At 41.5% G+C, this 20,904-nt stretch overlaps 1 protein-coding gene across 1 annotated transcript in view; it reads right to left on the bottom strand.

Moving 5' to 3' along the window:
• Window positions 1-306: 306 nt before the first annotated feature.
• Window positions 307-20,904, bottom strand: part of Ktn1 (kinectin 1) — a 90,674-nt gene continuing 70,076 nt past the window's right edge. Inside the window, exons 33-44 of the mRNA XM_051142958.1 lie at window positions 20,627-20,713; window positions 16,883-16,969; window positions 12,603-12,683; window positions 11,875-11,964; window positions 11,424-11,516; window positions 10,390-10,461; window positions 10,071-10,154; window positions 9,834-9,917; window positions 6,234-6,317; window positions 3,365-3,460; window positions 2,458-2,568; window positions 307-456 (exon numbers count right to left, since the gene is read on the bottom strand). Of these exons, the coding sequence (XP_050998915.1) occupies window positions 2,464-2,568; window positions 3,365-3,460; window positions 6,234-6,317; window positions 9,834-9,917; window positions 10,071-10,154; window positions 10,390-10,461; window positions 11,424-11,516; window positions 11,875-11,964; window positions 12,603-12,683; window positions 16,883-16,969; window positions 20,627-20,713 (963 nt within the window). The 3' untranslated portion in view covers window positions 307-456; window positions 2,458-2,463. The remainder of the gene's footprint in view (window positions 457-2,457; window positions 2,569-3,364; window positions 3,461-6,233; window positions 6,318-9,833; window positions 9,918-10,070; window positions 10,155-10,389; window positions 10,462-11,423; window positions 11,517-11,874; window positions 11,965-12,602; window positions 12,684-16,882; window positions 16,970-20,626; window positions 20,714-20,904) is intronic.

The following is a 20,904-nucleotide window of genomic DNA, read 5'->3' as shown; positions in this document are numbered from 1 at the left end:
TAGCAACAAAAAAGGTGTTTCCTTGAGTTGATGTCAGAGGCAGTTACTTCCCAAATGTTAAGTAAAGCAGTGTACAACATCAGTATTAAAATGTTAAATTTCACGTTGTCTACACCACTTTGATCTTCTGAACAATTTAATTGAGTAAAATAAGGTAAAAGATTACATTTATTTATCCTTAGGAATGTAAAGGTCTAATTATTCAAACAGTTTTATTACAAAACTAAACTCTGAAGGTGTCTACAGAGTTGGCTTTTAAAGTGTTTTTTTTGGTTTTTTGTTTTTGTTTTTGTTTTTGTTTTTTAGGTCAGTAGTCTAACAAGGATTAGAAAAGACAAAACTGTTCAGTGTCTGACAAAGTAGAAAGGGTGAAACATAAATAAGGCTTTAATTTGGCAAAATATAATACAACATCATCTGTTAGCTTCTAATGAATAGTTTCCCAGCTACTTCACTCTGTAAAAGAAAAGAAAGCAATTTGTTTAGAACAGAGCAAGAAAAGCCACCAAGTGCATGCATCCCGTACATATTTCCCGAAATCCACCCTGGTACCTTGAGTGACACCCAGAGCAGCTTTAGTGGGATGGTAATCAAAACAAGAGGGGACTCTCAGCACGCAGGCAAAGCCTGTACATAAATATTTTAGGATAACAACCCCAAGGAGTGACTTTTATTAAGTCTTGCTCAGGTCCAAGTGTGTGGAAGAGAATGAAACTCGCCAACCCCAGCTCTATAAGCACGGACATGGTCCTAAGCCAGGAGGTGGGAGTCAGGCTCATCGCTTTTTTAAAAAGCTCTCTAATAATTAAGCCCTTTTCATAACACCAAGTTGGCAGACCTGGCATATTTTGCCCAAACTTTCAATATCTATGCTATCATCCTCAAAGGCAAGCTTCGGCAAATCATTATGTTTGTAAAATGGCTTCAGAGAAAAGCCACCTAGAGTAGATAGAGAAATTACAGCAAGGGGAGAGATAGGCGTGATGAGAAAATGACTTGTTAGCAAGATATGAAGGGAAAAGAAGATTAAAGGAAGGGATCCAGCCATGTTCACAAGACAGAGAAGGTCAGTCAGGCTGAAGCCCCAGGAGGCGAGAAACAAGGATTTCTCTATGAAACAGAAAGTCGTCTGCCAATTTGGGAAAGAAAAGTGCCAGAATCATGACTTCAGGAAAATGAGGAATTGTGCTCACGAAGCTGAAGTCTGACATGAGACCTTCTGGACTAAAATTAAAGACCGAGATGGGTCAGTCTTCTGACAGCAAGTCAGCATGTTTAAGAACAGGAGCTTAGGTAGGCTAAAGGATGGGCATCCTAACTATAAAGGGTAACAGTACATAGCTACCACAAGAGAAGTCTGTCAACCTTTTCACACACCTGACCTATTCCCGAGGTCTTTGGGTGGCTGTCAGAGGGAGGACTGAGTACAGGTTCTGAGTGGCTGTCAGAGGGAGGGACTGAGTACAGGTTCTTAGTGGCAGTCTGAGTTGCTCCTTTGTGCCTACAGTGTATCAAGATTATTTTGGAGCGAAGAGTCTCAGAAGAAGAAGAAATATCTGAAATATCCTGTGTATACTCAAACACTCCACCCTTGGCAGTTTTATTTAAGTCATTTATAGAAAGCAAAATCTAGATAACAAAGCTTCCATTCACCAGCAAGAATACAATTCATCTTTAAACGATTTTAAACTTGAGCTTTCTGCAGTCATGTAAGCAACAGAACTTTTAACATGATCTAATGATGGATTTATTACTTCTCCCAAACAAAAACTCTCAGTTCAAGCATGAAAAACTTAGTTTCTTAGATTATCTACAAAAACCAGTTCCATCAAAACACCAACTCAGTATGGTGGAGCCACTGTAATTCCAGCACAGTGGAGGCCAAGCCTCAACAGCATCTGAGCCAGGCACCTCAAAAAACAAAACAAAAAAGCAACCCACCAAGGCAGCTTCTCATCCACAGAAATTATGGAACTCTGATACTCCCATCTTTAGGGCTACAATAAACGTTTTGTGATCTTTTCATGTTACAAAGTTATGATGGCTTCATTTTTAGTCCAGCACTGATAAGACGAAGCCAAAACCAACTACGAGTCATGGAGAAGGGACATGTCACATAGACACAGCCCTGAACTAGGATCGGAATCACTAACGGCAACTGTGGGCATCACTGCAACAGACCAGCCCAGGAAGCCAAGCCATAAGCAAGCTGCCTGGCAGGAGGCTGCAGTAACCACACTGCGGTTCTTTTCCTCTAAAAGAAAAGACTTCAAAACACGCCCACGAGAGACACAAAACAAGAAAGGTCAAGCTACCACCTGGAAACTGTGAGCGGGACAAAAAGGGACTCTTTTCCTTCAATAAAGAAAACTATCTTCTGGTGCGCACTGCTCCGTGCTGCTCCCCCACTGCCTTATCCATAAAGAAACAGCGATACTTAGTAGCCGTACCCCACACCTGCGATTACTTCTCCTTTGTGAGCTGTTGATTTACTTCCTGAAGCAACTGCTGTAACTGTGTCACAGTCTGATTGAGACTCACAGACATCGTCTCTTTCTCAGGAGACTCCTGGAAGGAAGGTGGAAGGGATAATAACTTCAAAAGCCTCCGAACACAAAGACAAGAATGTGCAACCAAAAACGGAAAACGATATGAACATTTTATAAAACAAAAATTTGCAACAGTAAACATTGCATACAAAAATAATTGCTGATTAGTGGCAAAAACTAGCTGGCACCAATGAAAACCATATTGCATAAAATGCTGGCCACAAAGGAAAAAATCTAGTCTGTGGCTTTCAGAAATATGTTTTTCCTTTCAGAAAACAACTGTTTTTCAAAAAAATCCTGTCCAGCAAAGGAGAGCATGGCTCCAACAGCCCCAACCACAGATGCCACGTCCAGGCGCCTACTGGGTGCTGGAGCTATCATCTATGCAAGGTGTTCTCCACAGCACTCAGCTCTTCCTTCCAATAGCCTTACAGGACAGGCGACATTACCACTATCCCCTAGTGAAGCAGTGACGGCCACACAGGAAGTTAGTAAGCAGCAGCCCACAGAGTCAAACGTCCAAACCTAACTCCGAAGCGCTACAGCACAGCACCTCTCCACAGAACACTACCGCGAAGGCGGGGTCTCACACGGCTAGAGTGGACACCACCAATAACAGGAATGCAGAAGACAGCCCGCAGTTCAGAGCCACACACGGAGCTGGGTTAGCTCAGCGAGAGACAGCGAGCGTACTATGCCCAAGGTCAGCGCCTTTCCCCAAACCCAGAAGCACAGTTTGGAGCCAAAGACAGGTCTTGCACTTGCTTGTTCTTCAAGAAGCTTACAAGCCTAGAAATTTGGGGGCGAATACTCACCGTTTCTGGGGAAAGATCACTATTGTCAATGACAGCAGTGTCTCCAGCAGCTTTTAGTGAAATTTTTGAGTGGATGAAGTTCAGCGACTGCTGAGCCTGTAACAAAAAGCAGGTATGTCAAAACACACGAAAGAAGTGACTTGAATATGCCTTCTGCACAAAATTAAAGCTCTTCTCACTCACAGTGCCACAATGTAAGGCTTTTGCCACCAAAATGAAAACTACCACATCTTCCTCAGCTTGTAAGAGCGGTTATGTGCGCTTTCATCAGTTCAAATGTAGGAACTGTATAAGGAAATTAATACTAGAAATAACCACATTGATATTTAAGTTTTAGTCTAGATGACAAGTCTACCAAATCTAACCCACAGCCTGTCTTTTACAGCTCATATCTAAGAACAAGTTTTATTATTTTTTGGCTTTTTATTTTATGTGTATTGGTATTCTACTTGCAAATATGCCTGTGTGAGGGTGTCAGATCAGCTAGAACTGGAGTTGCAGACAGGTGTGAGCCGCCACGTGGGTGCTGGGAATTGAACCCAGGTCCTTTGGAAGAGCAGTCAGGGCTCTTAACTGCTGAGCCAGCTCTACAGCCTTGGGTTTTATGTTTTGAATAAATTAATTTTGGTATTTTTCAGGTAGCCTGATAGCTCAGACTAGCCGTGAACCTGTGTGTAGACAAGGGTTGTGCTGAATTAATGATCCTCTGGCCCCTGCTGCCCACGCAGTTGGATTATAGGCTTGGCCTTTCATATTTCTAAATGTTTCTACTTTTTGTTTTTCAATGACACACATAAGACCACCCTATATGGACCACTCGCTGACCCTAAAGTAGTCTGGATCCTTCTGTAAACATGTTGAGGGAAAATCAGCAGAAAGCACTCGCTCTGGGAATGGGCACCAACAGACTTTACCATTTATGCTGCATGTCTTAAAGTGTTCTGTTAACTGTTTCAGTCAAAAATATTTATGTGCATTTCCAATCCAATTGAGCACTCCTATCACACATAGGTGGGAGGTGGCTGCCACCTACCACTCCATATCAACTAGCACACACAGCAGGGTGTATCGGTGCCTGTAAGAGCCTGTTTAATATTCTCTAAATACTGTCTGAGGAACCACACTGCCTGAGGAACCACACTGCCTGTAGAACCACACTGCCTGAAGAACCACACTGCCTGAAGAACCACACTGCCTGAAGAACCACACTGCCTGAGGAACCACACTGCCTGAAGCACTACACTGCCTGAAGAACCACACTGCCTGAAGAACCACACTGCCTGAGGAACCACACTGCCTGAGAAACCACACTGCCTGAGGAACCACACTGCCTGAGGAACCACACTGCCTGAGGAACCACACTGCCTGAGGAACCACACTGCCTGAGGAACCACACTGCCTGAGGAGCCACACTGCCTGAGGAGCCACACTGCCTGAGGAGCCACACTGCCTGAGGAGCCACACTGCCTGAGGAACCACACTGCCTGAAGAACCACACTGCCTGAAGAACCACACAGCGATCCACCTGCCTCTGCCTCAGTGCTGGAATTAAAGGCTTGTGCCACCACAGCCGGGGGAGAAACTTTTAAAAGATGTTAGCATGGGGCCGGATGTCGTGGCATAAGCCTTAATCCTAGCAGAAGCAGGTGGATCTCTGTGAGTTCGAGGCCAGCCTGGTCTACAAAGTCCAGGACAGCCAGAGCTGTTATACAGAGAGGCCTTGTCTTGAAAAAAAAAAAAACAAAAAACAAAACAAAAAAACCCCCAAAAAACAGAAACACAAAACCAAAACAAAACAAAACAAAACAAAAAAAGGATTAGTGTGTTAATATTTAAATGTGCCTAGTAATTGCTACAGGCATCAAAATATAAGCTGTGCAAATGCTTGATTGATTCTGCAATTCTAAGAAAGTGACATACCTGACTTTTCTAATAAATATAACCTCCCCCAAACACTAGCAAATTTCTCTGATAAATATAATCTCACACTCACAAAGAGTAGTATGGCTCTAAGCCATCTTTGTTTTGAAGCGCATAAAAACCACTAAAAAAGCATCACACATCAGAACTACAAATAACCTGCCAGCCAAATTAAAAGAGTAAGAAATGTAAGCTGAAAGGAAAAAAAAATTCTTCAATTTGATTAAGAGAAAAGAAAAGCATTTGTGCTCAACACTGTGGCACACACCTGCAATCTAGCAATCAGGAAGCTAAGTCGCTGAGTTCAAGGTCAGCCTGAGCTATACAGGGAGATCCCATCTCAGAAGAAAAAACAGGAATGGGAGGAGATAGAAAGAGAAAAAACATATATTGGTATGAAAAAACTGAACAAAAGAACAAATTCCTGAAACTACAGATATTTATACATATTTTTTTCATTTCATAAGCAAATAGAAATGTACTTTGTAAGTAACAATGGCAAATCTTACTTTAAAACTTTAGAGGGCTGCAAAGGTGGCTCAGCAGTTAAGCATAGCTCATCCACTTTAAGGCAGTGGAGAGGCCCAGGGGACCCAAGTTCAATTTGTATCATCCACATGTAGCTCATAATCACCTGCGACTGCAGTCACAGGGAATGCAGAGCCTGTTTGAGGTCTCTACAGGTACTAAGTACCCATTTGTTACACAGACATACATGCCAACACATCAAATAATAACTTAAAAGAATTTTTGAGAAATGAAGAAATAAAAGGTAAATACTTGACTAACTCCAAATGGGGAAACACACCCACCTACCCACCCCCAAAAGTAACCATTTAACCAGGAGCCTACACGTCTAGGGACCCAAAGGACAAGAGCAGCTTTACAGAGCGTTTGCGTGAGATGGATGTAGGACAGAGGTCGGGGACACTGTCAAGCAGTGCCTTACCTTATACAAATCATCCGCTACCTTTTTTCTCTCACTTTGTTCATTTTGAAGTTTTGAACGTGTTTCATTTAATTGTGTCTTCAACTGTAGAAATAAAAAAAACAAACAAAACAAAATGATTATCTTAATTTGCCCACTTGCTTGTCTATGAAGAATGAACATGAAAGAATGAGTTAACAGCCATGATGCACCACGGATTAGCTAGCAGGTGACCAGAGGGACAGAAAAGCCGGCAGCAGAGGTCCCACCTGCAGAGCTGAACCTAAGAAACGCAACACAATGACTAGAATTTCCTGTAGAAAATGTCAAGCTCAAACCAAAGCCAGACGCTAAGAAAGAGACTTTTAAAAGTTACTGTTCACAGTAGCTGAAGAAAAAGAGAAAACTTTTCAACAGTTTTAAAACACTCCCTTAAACTAGATGTTTTTAATTTTTGTTTTTGGAGACAGGGTTTCTCTGTGTAGCCTTGGCTGTCCTTAGTCTCATTTTGTAGACCAGGCTGGCCTTGAACTCACAACGATTCGCCTGCTCTGCCTCCCGAGTGCTAGGATTAAAGGTGTGTGCCACACCCGGCACTAGAGTTTTTTTTTAAAGAGTCGGTCAGAAGCTGAAGGGTAGCTCAGTGCCTAAGACACTACCTGTTCCTGGAGCCGACCTCCCTTGGTCTGAACACGCATGCGCGCGCACACACATCTGTCTTTAACTACAGTTCCAAGGGATTCAACGTCCTCTTCTGGTTTCTGCAGGTGCCAGGCATAAATGTGGTGCAAAGGCACACACAGGGACATACCCATACATATAAAGACTACAACATTTTTAACAGTCAATTATTTATTACTTTAGGCCAGTGAACAGTTTACAAATCCAACAAAGTGAGTTTGAAAACAGCAGTTGAAGGCCACTCGATCCTAAACTACACCAGTGAGAAATGTCAAGGGTGGACACCTTCAATCCCAGGGCTTGGGAGGCAGAGGCAGGCAGATCTCTTGAGTTCAAGGCCAGTGTGATCTACATAGACAGTTCCAGGACAGCAGGTCCTACACAGAGAAACAATATCTTAGAAAGAAAGAAAGAAAGAAAGAAAGAAAGAAAGAAAGAAAGAAAGAAAGAAAGAAAGAAAGAAAGAAAGAAAGAAAGAAAGAAAGAAAGAAAGAAAGAGAGAAAGAGAGAAAGAAAGAGAGAGAGAGAGAGAAAGAAAGAAAATGGGTATTAAAAAAAAGTTACTGATTTTGCCTCCCAGCCACAGGCATGACCTTTCAAACACTTTTAGAAACTTAAAAGGAGTAACAAGTAAACAAACAAATAGACTGATATTAAGTGGGATGGGGAACTCCCACTTGGTTAATTTATTTGGGGAACTACATTTAAATATCTAAAGCTTTCTTTTTTTTTTTTTTTTTTTTTTTTTTTTCACTTAAATGAAAGCTCAGTTCTTCCAGGCAGAGTGCGCCAACGTTTGACACTAGAACACAACAATGTGTGTATGGACAAGCAAATTCATTTTGTTTTAACATAATGGAACTATTACAATCATAAGACAAGAAAGAAATTGCCACTTAAAATTGTCTCCTGATAGCAGCAGGGTAATTAATACAACTACCATCAGAAAATGGAAGTGTAAGCACAATTCTACAGCTCTGGTACCACTGCTGAGTAAGCTTCTGAGCACCAAAATTAAGAAAACAAAAACAAAACAAAAAAAAAAACAAAAAACAAAAAAAAACAAAAAGAAAAAGGGTTCTTTTAAACCTCCACGTGACTGCAACTGTATCAAAGGCCTGATCAGTGTGATACATAGCAAATACATGAACAAAACTAGTCTTATATTGCACTGGAAAAGGGGAACAATTAAAACAAAGTATTGGTAAATGCAACACGGATCTTTAAAATTGAGGTGTATGTGTACACACACACACACACACACACACACACACACACACACACACACACACACACACATGCACCCAGTATTCTGTATCTGCTCCTCATACAACTCTAAAATCTAATTCTCATAAATCACTATCATAGTGTGTGGGCATCGTGGTGCGCACCTATAAATCTCAACACTCAACAAGGTGAAGCAGAAAGATTGCTGCCAGTCCGAGGCTAGCCTGGGTTATATGTCAAATTCTGTCTCCTACCATCACAACTAGAAAGAAAAAGAAATAGCCAGGGAACAGAGGGAAGAAGGGAAGACAGGGAAGGGCAGTGGGGGGAAGAGAAAGGTCAAGATACAAATATGAAGACGCTATGATGTTATATGCTAACCTAAAAACTTTAAGCAGTAAAGTAAAAAATAATAATAAACATTACTGCTATAACGAAGAGGGACAAGAATGAGAATAAATGGGCTGCAGGTAAACTCTCCTTGTACATGTGTTAATCTGGAATAAGGAGAAACTTTATTCCTTTTAAAGTATGCTCAGGGGGCTGGAGAGGTGGCTCAGTGGTTAAGAGCGCCACCTACTCTTCCAAAGGTCCTGAGTTCAATTCCCAGCAATCACATGGTGGCTCACAGCCACCTGTAATGTAATCTGATGCCCTCTTCTGGCCTACAGATGTACATGCAGACAGAACATTAAAAACAAACAAACCTTAAAGCTAATATGTTGTAATGTGTTTTAAGTCACAGAGAGCTACAATGATTAGTCTAAAACAGAACAGGATGGCTATATCTATCTAACAAGTCACCATGTCAACTATAGATGCCTAAAAACTACAAGAAAAGAAATGCGAAGACCTCAGTATGTTAACAAGCGTGGCTGAAGCCAGCCTGGTGGGGCTCGGGAAGCTGATGCAGCCTTGACTATAAACTCAAAGCTACCTGAGGCAATTTAGCAAGACCTTTTAACCAAAGGCAAAGTAAAAGGGCGGGCTTAGGACCTAATTCAGAGATAGAATGCTTGCCTGTTATATACATGAGGTCCTAGGTTTAATTTTTACTTTATTTCCCTAGGTTTAACTTTTAGAACAAGGAAAGAAGAAGGGGGAGGGTATTCCGTCCGCCCGTCCGTCACGGTGGTTGTTAGTCTGTGTTAGATACTGTATTGGTGGTGAACACTGGCTCCTATCTATAACCCAGCTAAAAGACAGAGGCTGAAGAATTACTATGAGCTTGAGATCAGCCCACACAAGAACCCTGTCTCAAAAGAACAGACAGACGTTCTGAAACTTACTTTTATGAGACTAGTTAGAAGCTTTGGCTGGGTTACTCCTCAAATGAAAAACACATCTGTAAGGCTCAACAAGCCTCCTCCAGGTTACAAAACTAGGAAGCCTACTTAACTATGATAGCTTGAGAAGACAGTTGTTACAGATCCTCAAATCTTTGTTTCTTTATTCACCAAAAAGTAACATTGTTCAAGATTAGGCTGTATAAAAGACCAGAAAGGCTGTAATAGTCAGAAGCCAAACACGCCATTATTAGGAGCTAAGAAAAGACCCATCTTCAGAGACATCAGAAGAGGAAGATTATCTCTAACCTAGGAAACGTGCCAAGCTAAAGGTGGTTAGCCAGGAGAGGCAGGCTGGTGGCGTGTGCACGACAGCACGTGTGCCTCCAGGGCCTGCTCGGCGCTTGGCGAAGGACAAGCTTCTTACCAAATTAAGCTCTTCGTTCTGTCTTACTGCTTCAGAATATGAGTCATCAAGTTTTTTCTGCAATTCAGTCAACAGATCTTTCAGCTGCAATGAAGTTTACAGTTTAAGGTGGATCTCCATGATAACCCAGACTCTAGCTAAGCACAAGCTCTTCTACAAACAACTCGGAGGGAAACACTTTAACACTGTGTCAACCTAGTTTGAATTGAAAAGCAAAGGTGAAGAATCTCTAAGCACCTCTCTGACTTCTGTCACGTAGGTTGACCGCTCAATCTCCGCCTTCTCTAGCTCCGTCTCCAGGTGGTCCCGTTCTCTTCTCAGCTATCAGGATGACAAAGGGAAGTTAATACATTTACATTTTCCCTCCATGGTGTTTCCCATAATGCAAAGTTAGGATACTTATGAATTTTAAACTGTACCAACTCAAAGTACTCAAGATAATAAAACCATAATTATATCATTAGACATGAAAGTAACCTTAAAACCCAGATGTTTGAGCAACCCACACTGCTAAAAATGAGTTCACAGGTTACAGTGTAACTATGGAGTAACATACACTCTCCATATCTTTGTTTTCTCTTCTTAGGCGCTCTAGCTCTTGCTCTGAAGACGTAAAGGAAGACTGCATCTGCAATGGCGACAGAAGACACAGCCACTGAGGACACAGCTTCTACTCTGGAGACGTGGACTACTAAGAATGACACACTCGAAGGGCACCTATCTTCTCAATTATGACATGGCATCATCTACAAATGTTTGGGCCATATTCCTTGGCCACAGGTTGGATTAGAGTTTTTTAGTTTTGCTTTTTAAGTTTTTACTCATTTTATTGGGGGGAGGGGCAAATATAAGCCACAGTGCATCAGAGGTCAGAAGACAACTTGTAGAAGCCAGCTCTCTCCTCCCACATGTGGCTGGGCCCTGAGGATGGAATCAGACTGCCAGGTCTTAGCAGGTGCCTTTCACCAACCCTGCTTAGAGATTTCAAAATGTACCCCATACTGAATTGTCAACTAAAGCTCTTACATATTAACTTCATTTCAGTAATACTCAGAACCCGCCCATCTGTACTGATCCTGTATTAAGAGGCAGCTAGAGCCACTTAATTTTTGGTAACACTGGCTAATCATTATATTCAATCTCCAAAGGTATCAACACAGAACACAGCTAGCCACCTGCAGCCTGCCTGCACAAAGTGACACAAAAAAACCCCTGAGTTTCTTTCACTACATCTGTGAAAATGGCAGGAAAAGACTTCCCGGCAACATATGTGTCACATGAACAGAATGACTTAACTTTTTCTTGGATACAACACAACATGGAGAGACCAGTATTTCAAAGGTGGTTTTGAACCTGGGGTTCTTGACCTCGTTATAATAAGTGGTGTTACCACTTCAAAGCCTCGGCCGCTGCACCGTCCTTTGGTCACTCTGATGAACGACTTTCAAATGAGTTAACACCCAGGGCTCCTTTATATGATCCTCTGCCCCTCCACACACGTGTAGAACACAAGTGACTGACATGTTCCCAGGTGACACTGGTGGGGACCCATATGCTCAGCACTGATGCTCTAAGCTCGTCCTTAAATACCTGCTTAATAGTCCTTCGAGATTCATCAGCTTTAATCTTCCATTTACTTTCTTCTTGTTCCACACTTCGCTGTAGCTTCTGTAAAATCCCTTCCTGTGGACAGAGGCAGAATTATTCTGAAAAATTCATGATTTTCAATTATTCTGATGCCAAGATAAATCACATAGGCCAGGAGGAAATAAATCAATAACTTAAAAATAATATCAAAATGTAGCCGGGCGTGGTGGCACACACCTTTAATCCCAGCACTTGGGAGGCAGAGGCAGGTGGATCTCTGTGAGCTCGAGGCCAGCCTGGTCTACAAAGTGAGTCCAGGACAGTCAAGGCTACACAGAGAAACCCTGTCTCGAAAAACCTAAATAAATAAATAAATAAATAAATAAATAAATAAATAAATAATAATAATAATAATAATAATAATATCAAAATGTAAACTCAAATAATATTCTACCGTTTCTGCAAGGACGGATTTGTATTTTTCACACTCTAGCTGTAGCAGTGTGTGCATTTCATCAGCTTCTTTCAACCTGTGTTCCAAAGCCTGCAAGGAATGAAACAAAAACAATAAAAGGGCCGTAGTTAAATTAGGTTGCCTCTCTGATGACATGATAAGTGGATCTGAATGATACACAGCAGAGTATTACACTTCAGCCTTCCTAAGCCCCAGTGCAGTTCAATGGCCTTTGGTCACACGGTCCATTTGTGAAGCTCCTTTTAAGTCCTCACTAGGAAATGCATCACACGTTTACAACAAGAATGTTGCTCTTTATGCACGAGGCAACATCTAAGGAGACCCTTAAGTAAACATTACAATGATTACGTCGAAACAAGGAAGGAGATTTTATTCCTACCACCTCGATTCAAAACCATCACAGGTCTGCAGTCTCTGTAGCCGTGGGTAAGGAGAAGGCCAGCTTCTGAGTACTGCTGGGGTTATGTGGGGCGCCTCAGCAAGCCAGTGAGGCTAGCTACAAACCTTAGTTGGAATTACTTTGAAAAATTAAGCTAAAGGGAGATACGAGTAATTAAAACATTCAGTTTTAGAAATGAAGGCACCATATTCTTTTCACTACCCAACTAATAATCCATCCTTTCATTACCCCAACGTTCCTGAGAGCAGGCTCTGGTCTGCTCCACCTCTTGGTTTGTTTAAAATCACTGTTTATTTACTCAACTAACCTTGATCGTCTCTGTATCCGAAGTTCCAGCTACGCATGCTTTTGCCTTCTTTTCAAAGCCACATAGCCATTCACTGTAAGTCTGTAGGGGACAAAGGTCAAAGACAGTAAGAGAAATAACCAAACATGTAAAAGCACCAAATCAGATAATTATAAAAGAATCCTGTAAGCGTTGTCATCCTACTTGGAATTTTAAGGGCAGATATAATAAATTAAACATAATCCAGTTTTTAAAAACAAATGAAAAATAAAAACCCACTAAAAGCTAAATGATGCCACATTCCTCCTATAGCCCCACAGCCTGGGAAAGGTGAACAGAATGGGACTAAGATCCAGACCACTCTGGGTTACATGGTGGGCAGCCCAGGGCAGCCTAGGCTGTGCAGAGAGGCTATCTTTAAGAAAACAGTTATTTTGAGGCAGAGTTGGGAGTGTTGGGATTAAAGACAAACACCACCATGACCAGCAATATATACATAAATAAATAATTTAAAGTACACCAAAAATTAAACACACACATTACTATCAAAATAAAATTCTTTTTATCTATACCAAAAATATCTGCAACTGAATTTTGGACTCAGAGGCAGGAGGCCTAAGTTCAAAGTTCACATTCTAAGGACACGGCTAGTATTCATGAGCAAAAGCTAATAAGCTAACTCTGTTTAAAAAAAAAAAACAACAACAAAAACAAAAACCTCAAGACCTACAATAAGCAGCACGTCAGAAACTTCTCCATGTGAAACAGTTCTAAAAACAAAGTATTCGGAGTTCAAAGACTCAAAGTCTAGCTGAAGCCATTCTCTTTAGAGGGTTTCAAATTCTGTGAAGGCACTCCCAAAACTCCTCAACATACTTATTCCAAAAAATGTACTATAAGCATATTTTAATGGGGCATGATTTATTTAATCACATGTTTAGCTCCAACACAAAATTGGTTTCTGTTTACTAATCAAGTGAAAAAAAAATACATATACTATTATTTAAACCATTATCAGGAACTTTAGAATAACTTATTATAAATTCTTGAAGCATCTTATCTTGATTTAAAAGTATTAAATCAAGTTTCTTCTTACATTTTTGGTTTATTGCTAAAGAAAATGAGTAAAGTGTTCATTGACTCTGTGCTGTAAAGCTTTTACTGGCTGAATCAGTGTCTTCTGCAAGCATCACATGCGAGTGAGTGAACGCTGAGGTCACCCATACTGCACCACTTTCAATGTCAAAGTAGTTTAAAAGCCTCCGTCCATTTTAAAAGGACGGCATTCTCACAACACAAAAGCTTCAAATGCCGGGATCCAACATAAAACTGAATCCAGATGAGATCTTTATCTATTATCTGGATCTGCTTTACACATTGGCAATAGCAAGCAATAAACTCCTTATAAAAGCCCTTTTAATTTGTCCCAGTAATAATGAGTCTTAAGTTAATTTGGTCTTTTTTTTTTTTTAATTTTTTTATTAATTTATTCTTGTTACATCTCAATGGTTATCCCATCCGTTGTATCCTCCCATTCTTCCCTCCCTCCCATTTTCCCATTATTCCCCTCCCCTATGACTGTTCCTGAGGGGGATTACCTCCCCCTGTATATGCTCATAGGGTATCAAGTCTCTTCTTGGTAACCTGCTGTCCTCCCTCTGAGTGCCACCAGGTCTCCCCCTCCAGGGGACATGGTCAAATGTGAGGCACCAGAGTACGTGAGAAAGTCATATCCCACTCTCCACTCAACTGTGGAGAATGTTCTGACCATTGGCTAGATCTGGGTAGGGGCTAATTTGGTCTTCTTTTTCTCTTGTATGTAGTCCTGGCTAGCCTGGTGCACAAACCAGAATGACCTAGCTCTGCCTCCCTCGTGCTGGAATTAAAGGTGTGTGCACCATGCCTGGCTAATTTAAGTAATTCTTTAAAAGATTTAGAATACTAATCTCTAAGTAGCACATGAAAAGTTTTGTACTCAACTTTTAACAAGAATGGGAAGAAAACACAAAAAATACTGCCCATGTCTCATGATGATTCACCAATTTTTACAGAGCCATGAATATTTAGTTACTGACAGTCAGTAGCAATGCCATTAAGAATGAATTTAATGGCGCTCGCCTTTAGTCCCAGCGCTCAGGAGGCGGAGGCATGTGGATGGATCCCTGTGAGTGTGAGGCCAGCCTGGTCTACAGAGTGAGCTCTAGGACAGCCTGGGCAATACAGAGAAACCCTGTCACGGAAGCAAAAAGTGAAGCAAAACAAAAGAATGAGTTTAACCAGGGATGGTGGCACATACCTGCAATCAGGGGCTCAAGGCTTGAGCTACATAGCAAGACCACATCACCAAACAAGCACACAATAGCAAAACAAACAAGCAAACAAAAGGAATAAATTTATTACATTAAAAGAAAAATTCTGACTGCTGGCCATTTTCTACACTCTTTGAAGATCAGAAACTATAGATCTTCAGTGCTCTTGGCTCATGAAATATTGTCAAATAAGTAAATCAACCAATAAAGCAATGGCAGGGAGTGTCAGCAGCCCTTTCCCCTAGGTCATCTGTGTCTAATACAAGACACGTCTTCAGTTCAGGTGCTGGTGATCACCTGCTATTAGAGCCTACATCTTCCCACAGCTACAAAGGAAACAGCATTAACTAAAGGACACATGCACACACACCCTGAGGAGAGAGCAGCTGGCCTCCTGCTACCCACACAGCAGTAAGTACTTACTCTGCCCCTGCACCCACACCTAGAGAAAACATAGCTCCTTGGAGAAGGACCATTCCATGCTTGAGGTTTTAACTGAATCCAACCAATCAGGAGCATCTTGTTCCAGCACAAGGCACAAGAGCTACAAAGGACATCACAGCCTACACATGGCCCACTGGACCAGGCAAGCAGCTGTTACAGGCAACAGTACCCACCACTACCCACTTTGAAATCCGGACCCTGAATCATCCTCTAGGAGTACCAGTTTATGAGTTACACAAAGGACAGAGGAACATGCTGTCACCAGGAATGCAGTCAGCTAAACCCAAATACCAGAAATACCAGAATGGGACACTTGTAGCCGTGTCCTGTGGGAGGCAGGAAAGGGTAGATGCAGCACACATGCACAGAGTCGGCGACTGGAAACACCAACACGTGCTGATCTTATTTGGGTTCTGATTATAACATAAACTACCTTGTTATTAGCTGGCATGAGGACTGTATATGCCTAATTAAAGGTGTATTTTTTTTTTAAAAATTAAGATGATCCTTAGCTCTTAATCTCTTGTGTTAAAATATTTGCAGATAAAATACTCTGGTGCTGGAGTTCCTTGGGCATGATCTAACACAGAAGTTCTCAACCTGTGAGTCGTGACCCCTTTGGCAAATTTATCTCCACTCTGTTTCCTAACAGCAGCAAACTTATTGTTATGAAGCAGCAATGAAAATACTTTTATGGTTGGGTCACCACAATCTGAGGGGCTGTACTGAAGAGTCACAGCTGTCGGAATGTTGAGTGCCATTGTCAGGTGTGAGCAAAGCATGATGGTGAATCATGAAGTGGGCCCTGTGACCGCCATCCCATTGCCTTCTTCTGAGTACACACACACATTTTTCTATTAAAAATTTAAGAAGGGAAGCCCAGCTCGGTGGCACACGCCTTTAATCCCAGCACTCAGAGGGACAGAGGCAGGAGGGTCTCTGTGAGTTTGAAGCCAGTCTAGTCTACAAAGTGAGTCCAGGTCAGCCAAGGCTACACACAGAAAGCTTGTCTTGAAAGACAAAAAAAGTAAGAAGGTTTCTCTTGCCATTTTAGGAAATCGAGGCACATTCCCTGTCTTCTCTGCCCTGGATACTTGCTGCTGATCTGAAGTAGTCAGCTTCCTGTCCCACCTGAACCAAGTTCAACCTCAACCCAGCTGATCTTTACCACTTGGGGTGAAGAATAGATGAAAATTATGATTTTGAAATGTATGAGACCCTAATTTATGGCATCAAAGGAGACTGTTGTTAAAATTAAATAACCACTTAAATTTATTATTATTGGTTTTGTTATCCATTCAGGAAAAAGAAAAAATATTTTCCAAGTACATTTTCAAGCCATAGAGTTTAGCGGAATGCAACAGAGCGTCGGGTTCAGACAGGTGAGCTGTGTGACCTGAGCTACTGAGTGCTCGGAGGCACGTGAGGCACAGGGACACTGAGGCAGATCAGCATGCTACCAAAGCAAACTCAGAAACCAAATGCTGCTGCTACAACGGCTTCCTACATAACTTCAGGTTAAAAGTTAAAAAAGGAGATTCATCTTACCAAATTAGAAGGCACAGACACCATTGGAAATAATCTTTCGAGAAGTCCTTTGGCCTCTAACTGAACAGCTTCCACATGTTGTCTTTCCTAAAGCAAAAGATGCACAGGGTCAGACTTACAACATTCCACAATTTTGAAAGAAAAAAACAAAACAAAACAGCTATGACCTTTTAAGCTCTGATGGAAAAAACAAATTTTCAAAACTTATTTAAATACTTAAAATTATCAATTATTTCCCACTTTAAAGCATTAAAACATACCTCCTTAAATAATCTGCAACTCTCTAAGGTATATGAAAGTTTATCAAGCAAAGCAGTATCTATCCATGTAAATTTTTTCTGCATTAGAAATTAAGGGACGTGCCTCTCCAGGACCACTTCAAGCACACACATCCCTTCCTGCCAGCAAAGCCTCAAGAGGACCTTACTGAGGAAGATGCACCTGACGAGGCAACAGAGGCCTCCTGACCAGTGAAGGTCAGCAAAAGGAGCTGACTCTTCCCTGTTCTGCTCTTCAGAGTCAGATGAAACTATTTCTGTTATGCAAAACAAAAGGGACAGATTGATGGGAAGTAGGAATGGGGGGCAGACATCACCTCACTAACTCAGCTTCCATGTGGGCAATGAGAACACAGCTGACACACAGAGGGCTGTAGATTTCAACTGTTAGTAATGCTTAATCCAAATATGTTGATTTTAAGCCCAATTATCAATTCAGAACCACTGTTTGCCAAAATTAGGGAAACGATATGATCACATACACATATCCCCTCAAAATCTAATGCTCAAGCTATTCCTAGAAGATTAAAAAAATGTACACCAAGCCACACCCACACAGCCACTTCACACACACTGTAGTCCAACACACAGCGGGAGGGCGGCAAGCACCCCCTCAGCCTTCACGTGCTCTTTGAAATCTGTTCCTGATTTAAGACATATCCGCTTCAACTCAATAAACTTTAGTCACATGAAAATCTAAATTTACACAACAGAAACCAAAATGTCATGTTCTATACATACTAAGAGCTACTATACCATTAGAGTTCAGCAGCACTATTTTAGAACAGCTGTTTACTGGGGTGTTTTCAGTAACTTAGTCGAGTCTCTGAACTTGTAGGCATGTCTAACTAATGACACGACGTAGGGTACATTCACTCATAGGAAACACCTGCTCTTTCAGAGACAGTCAAGAATTAACTGTGTCATCTGAGCACAGACATGCAGATCAACCTTAAAGGAGAAAAGCTGTGGCACACAAGCTTCCTGAAGCCATGGGGGGGGGGGGTTCACTCATTCTCAACAGGCACTGAGTAAGCTATTGTATTCTACAGACATGCTTTAGCTATAGTTTTCATTAGACATAAATTTGGTTGTGAAGAGTAATTTCCATTCAACATCTGAAAAAAAGACAATTTTAGGGACTAAATTATTTCCTTAGTGCCAACACTGATTGAAACATGTAAAGCATGTCTTTAATGTAAGTCTGTCATTTATAGTTTCTAACAGGCATTTACTATGTTAAAAGTAACTCTAGGCTAAGTTTGGTGGATCGTGCCTTTACCCAGCAGACGTAGAGGCAGGCAGATCTCAAGGAGTTTGAAGCTATCCTGTTCTAATTAGCGAGTTCCAGGCCAGCCAAAGCTGCTGCAAAGTGAGACCTTGTCTCAAAAGAAAAAACAAGTAAATAAGATTTTCCAGAAGCTTACATCTGGTGGGGTGCACGCCTACGATGCCTAGACTCGGGAAGCTGAAGGCAGAGGGTCTCAAGTGTCAGGCCAGCATGGAGGACATACTGAGACCAATGGCAAAAGGTGATCTAGTTAATAAAAGCTACATATCTACCACAGCGTGCCGCTCTTTGCTGAAGGCAGAGGGTCTCAAGTGTCAGGCCAGCATGGAGGACATACTGAGACCAATGGCAAAAGATGATCTAGTTAATAAAAGCTACATACCTACCACAGCGTGCCACTCTTTGTTTACACTGACTACTTTCTAACGCCTAAAACTCTTGCGGTGTTTTATGCAGTCACATCACAATTTGTGTCACTTAGTAAATTAGCATCACTTTATACTCAGGTGACCAAAGTATTCTCAATTCCACTGAGAGAAGACTGCAGTCTGTTCCCTGAAGCTCACTGTCTGTGTCAGTCATCACACACATACTGGAGCTCCCTTTCTCCCTGCAGGATGCCATGAGCTGTGTGCAGGAAAGGCATGAAGAACACTTTCGCTCAACAGTGAAAACCCCAGCCTAGAACTCTCCTTGCTGACTGAGATGACTGTGCAACAGGAACCCTCACAACTAAACAAGACCTGTGTGGCCTAGAGCCTCACACTCTCTAGCCTAAATCCCTCTGGCAGCAATACTTGTCAACTTCTCAACTTAAATCTTAAAGGAAAAATAACTATACACATAGAATTGGCAAATAATAGAATTGTATTCTACTAAGAAACTGTTTCAAATACCTTCAACACCCTGGTAACTGAAACACAATAGTCGGCACACAAACACTTTCCAAATGTGAAAATTAATCATAGAGGACATCCATTAACCCGGCTTCAAACCCAGGCTTCATGTTGTATACAGACTCAGTTGCCCCAATATTTATATTGCTCCTCCATTATGACCCTTCTCCCCAGTGGACTTTAGCTGCAGAAGAAAGTCCTTTGTTGTTCTGAAGATAAAGGGAACAGATGTACATTTTTTACATAGTCTCATCAGGAGAATTCTCATTCTCACTAATACTCCATACTTAACAGGACACACACAGGTGCCACTACTGTCCAGCCACTCCCAAATAGAAAGCTTGGGCTGCACAGATGGCTCAGACGTTAAGAGCACTGGCTGTTCTTCCAGAGGTCCTGAGTTCAATTCCCAGCACATGGTGGCTCACAACGATCTATAATGAGATCTGGTGGCCTCTTCTGCCCTGTTGACTCACACACAGGCAGAATATTGTATAAATTAATTAATTTTTAAAAAGAAATAAAATAGGGGCTGGAGAGATGGCTCAGCAGTTAAGAGCACTGACTGTTGTTCCAGAGGTCCTGAGTTCAATTCCCAGCAACCACATGGTGGCTCACAGCCATCTATAATGTGATCTGATGGCCTCTTCTGGCCTGCAGATGTACATGCAGGCAGAGCATTGTATACATAATAATAAATAAATAAATCTTTAAACAAATAAACAAAAAGCAAATAAAATAAATAGAAAGCTTAGCTCTTTCTCTTCTGAGGAATCATCCCTAGCAACGCTGTGCAAACTGATAGTCTCTGCACTGCGGAAGGCTTTGCTGTTTTCCTACCTTGTCCAAATCCTCCTGGTCTGCTCCAGAAGCCCCACTGTGCTATGCATCATGGGCACATGCTAGGTTTTTTAATTTGTTCCATTAATTTACTTTGATCTCTCTGATTTAGGGACTTCACCGAAGTTCTCCTAACTACGCCAAGTGGCACAGCATGTGACAAGGAAGGACCTGCATACAATGTTACATCTTTGAGATCTTTCCCCTAAACCTGCGCTCATGAAAATGCCAACAACAAGGTCATCCCAACACATCAAAGTGCCCAAAATTAAAGTCTCGAGGAGACGGTGAAAAGCAGAGATGGCAAAGATTATAAATGTGGATGATAAAGAGATGCTATGTTTAAACTATTTAGATTGCAGTAAAAGGAAAGGCTTTGGTCTGGTCTGGACAAGCTGCAGACTCTCTGAGCATGGCGGTTCTGGGAGTTAATTACAACCTTGGAAGTCTTGTTCATTTTGTCCTGCAGCATTTGTTCAGTTGATGCCAATGCTTCCATTGCTTCCCAGTTTTTCTCCCGAAGGTCCTAATCATTTTTAGAAAAAATGATTTCAGTTTATCCATTATTAAAAGATTTCTCCTTTAACTTCATCAATATTTTGCACTGCATTTAAATGCTCGTTACTGCAAAATTACCTCAATGGGAAAATGTGAATATTAGCAATAAATAAATAAATAAATGTTTAGAAATTTGAATGAGAAAATAAAGATGCCCAC

The sequence above is a fragment of the Acomys russatus genome, chromosome 3, assembly GCF_903995435.1.
Source record: "Acomys russatus chromosome 3, mAcoRus1.1, whole genome shotgun sequence".
Classification (NCBI taxonomy): Eukaryota; Metazoa; Chordata; class Mammalia; order Rodentia; family Muridae; genus Acomys; species Acomys russatus.
The sequence above is the reverse complement of the archived record's forward strand: the minus strand, read 5'-3'. Positions and strand labels throughout refer to the sequence as shown.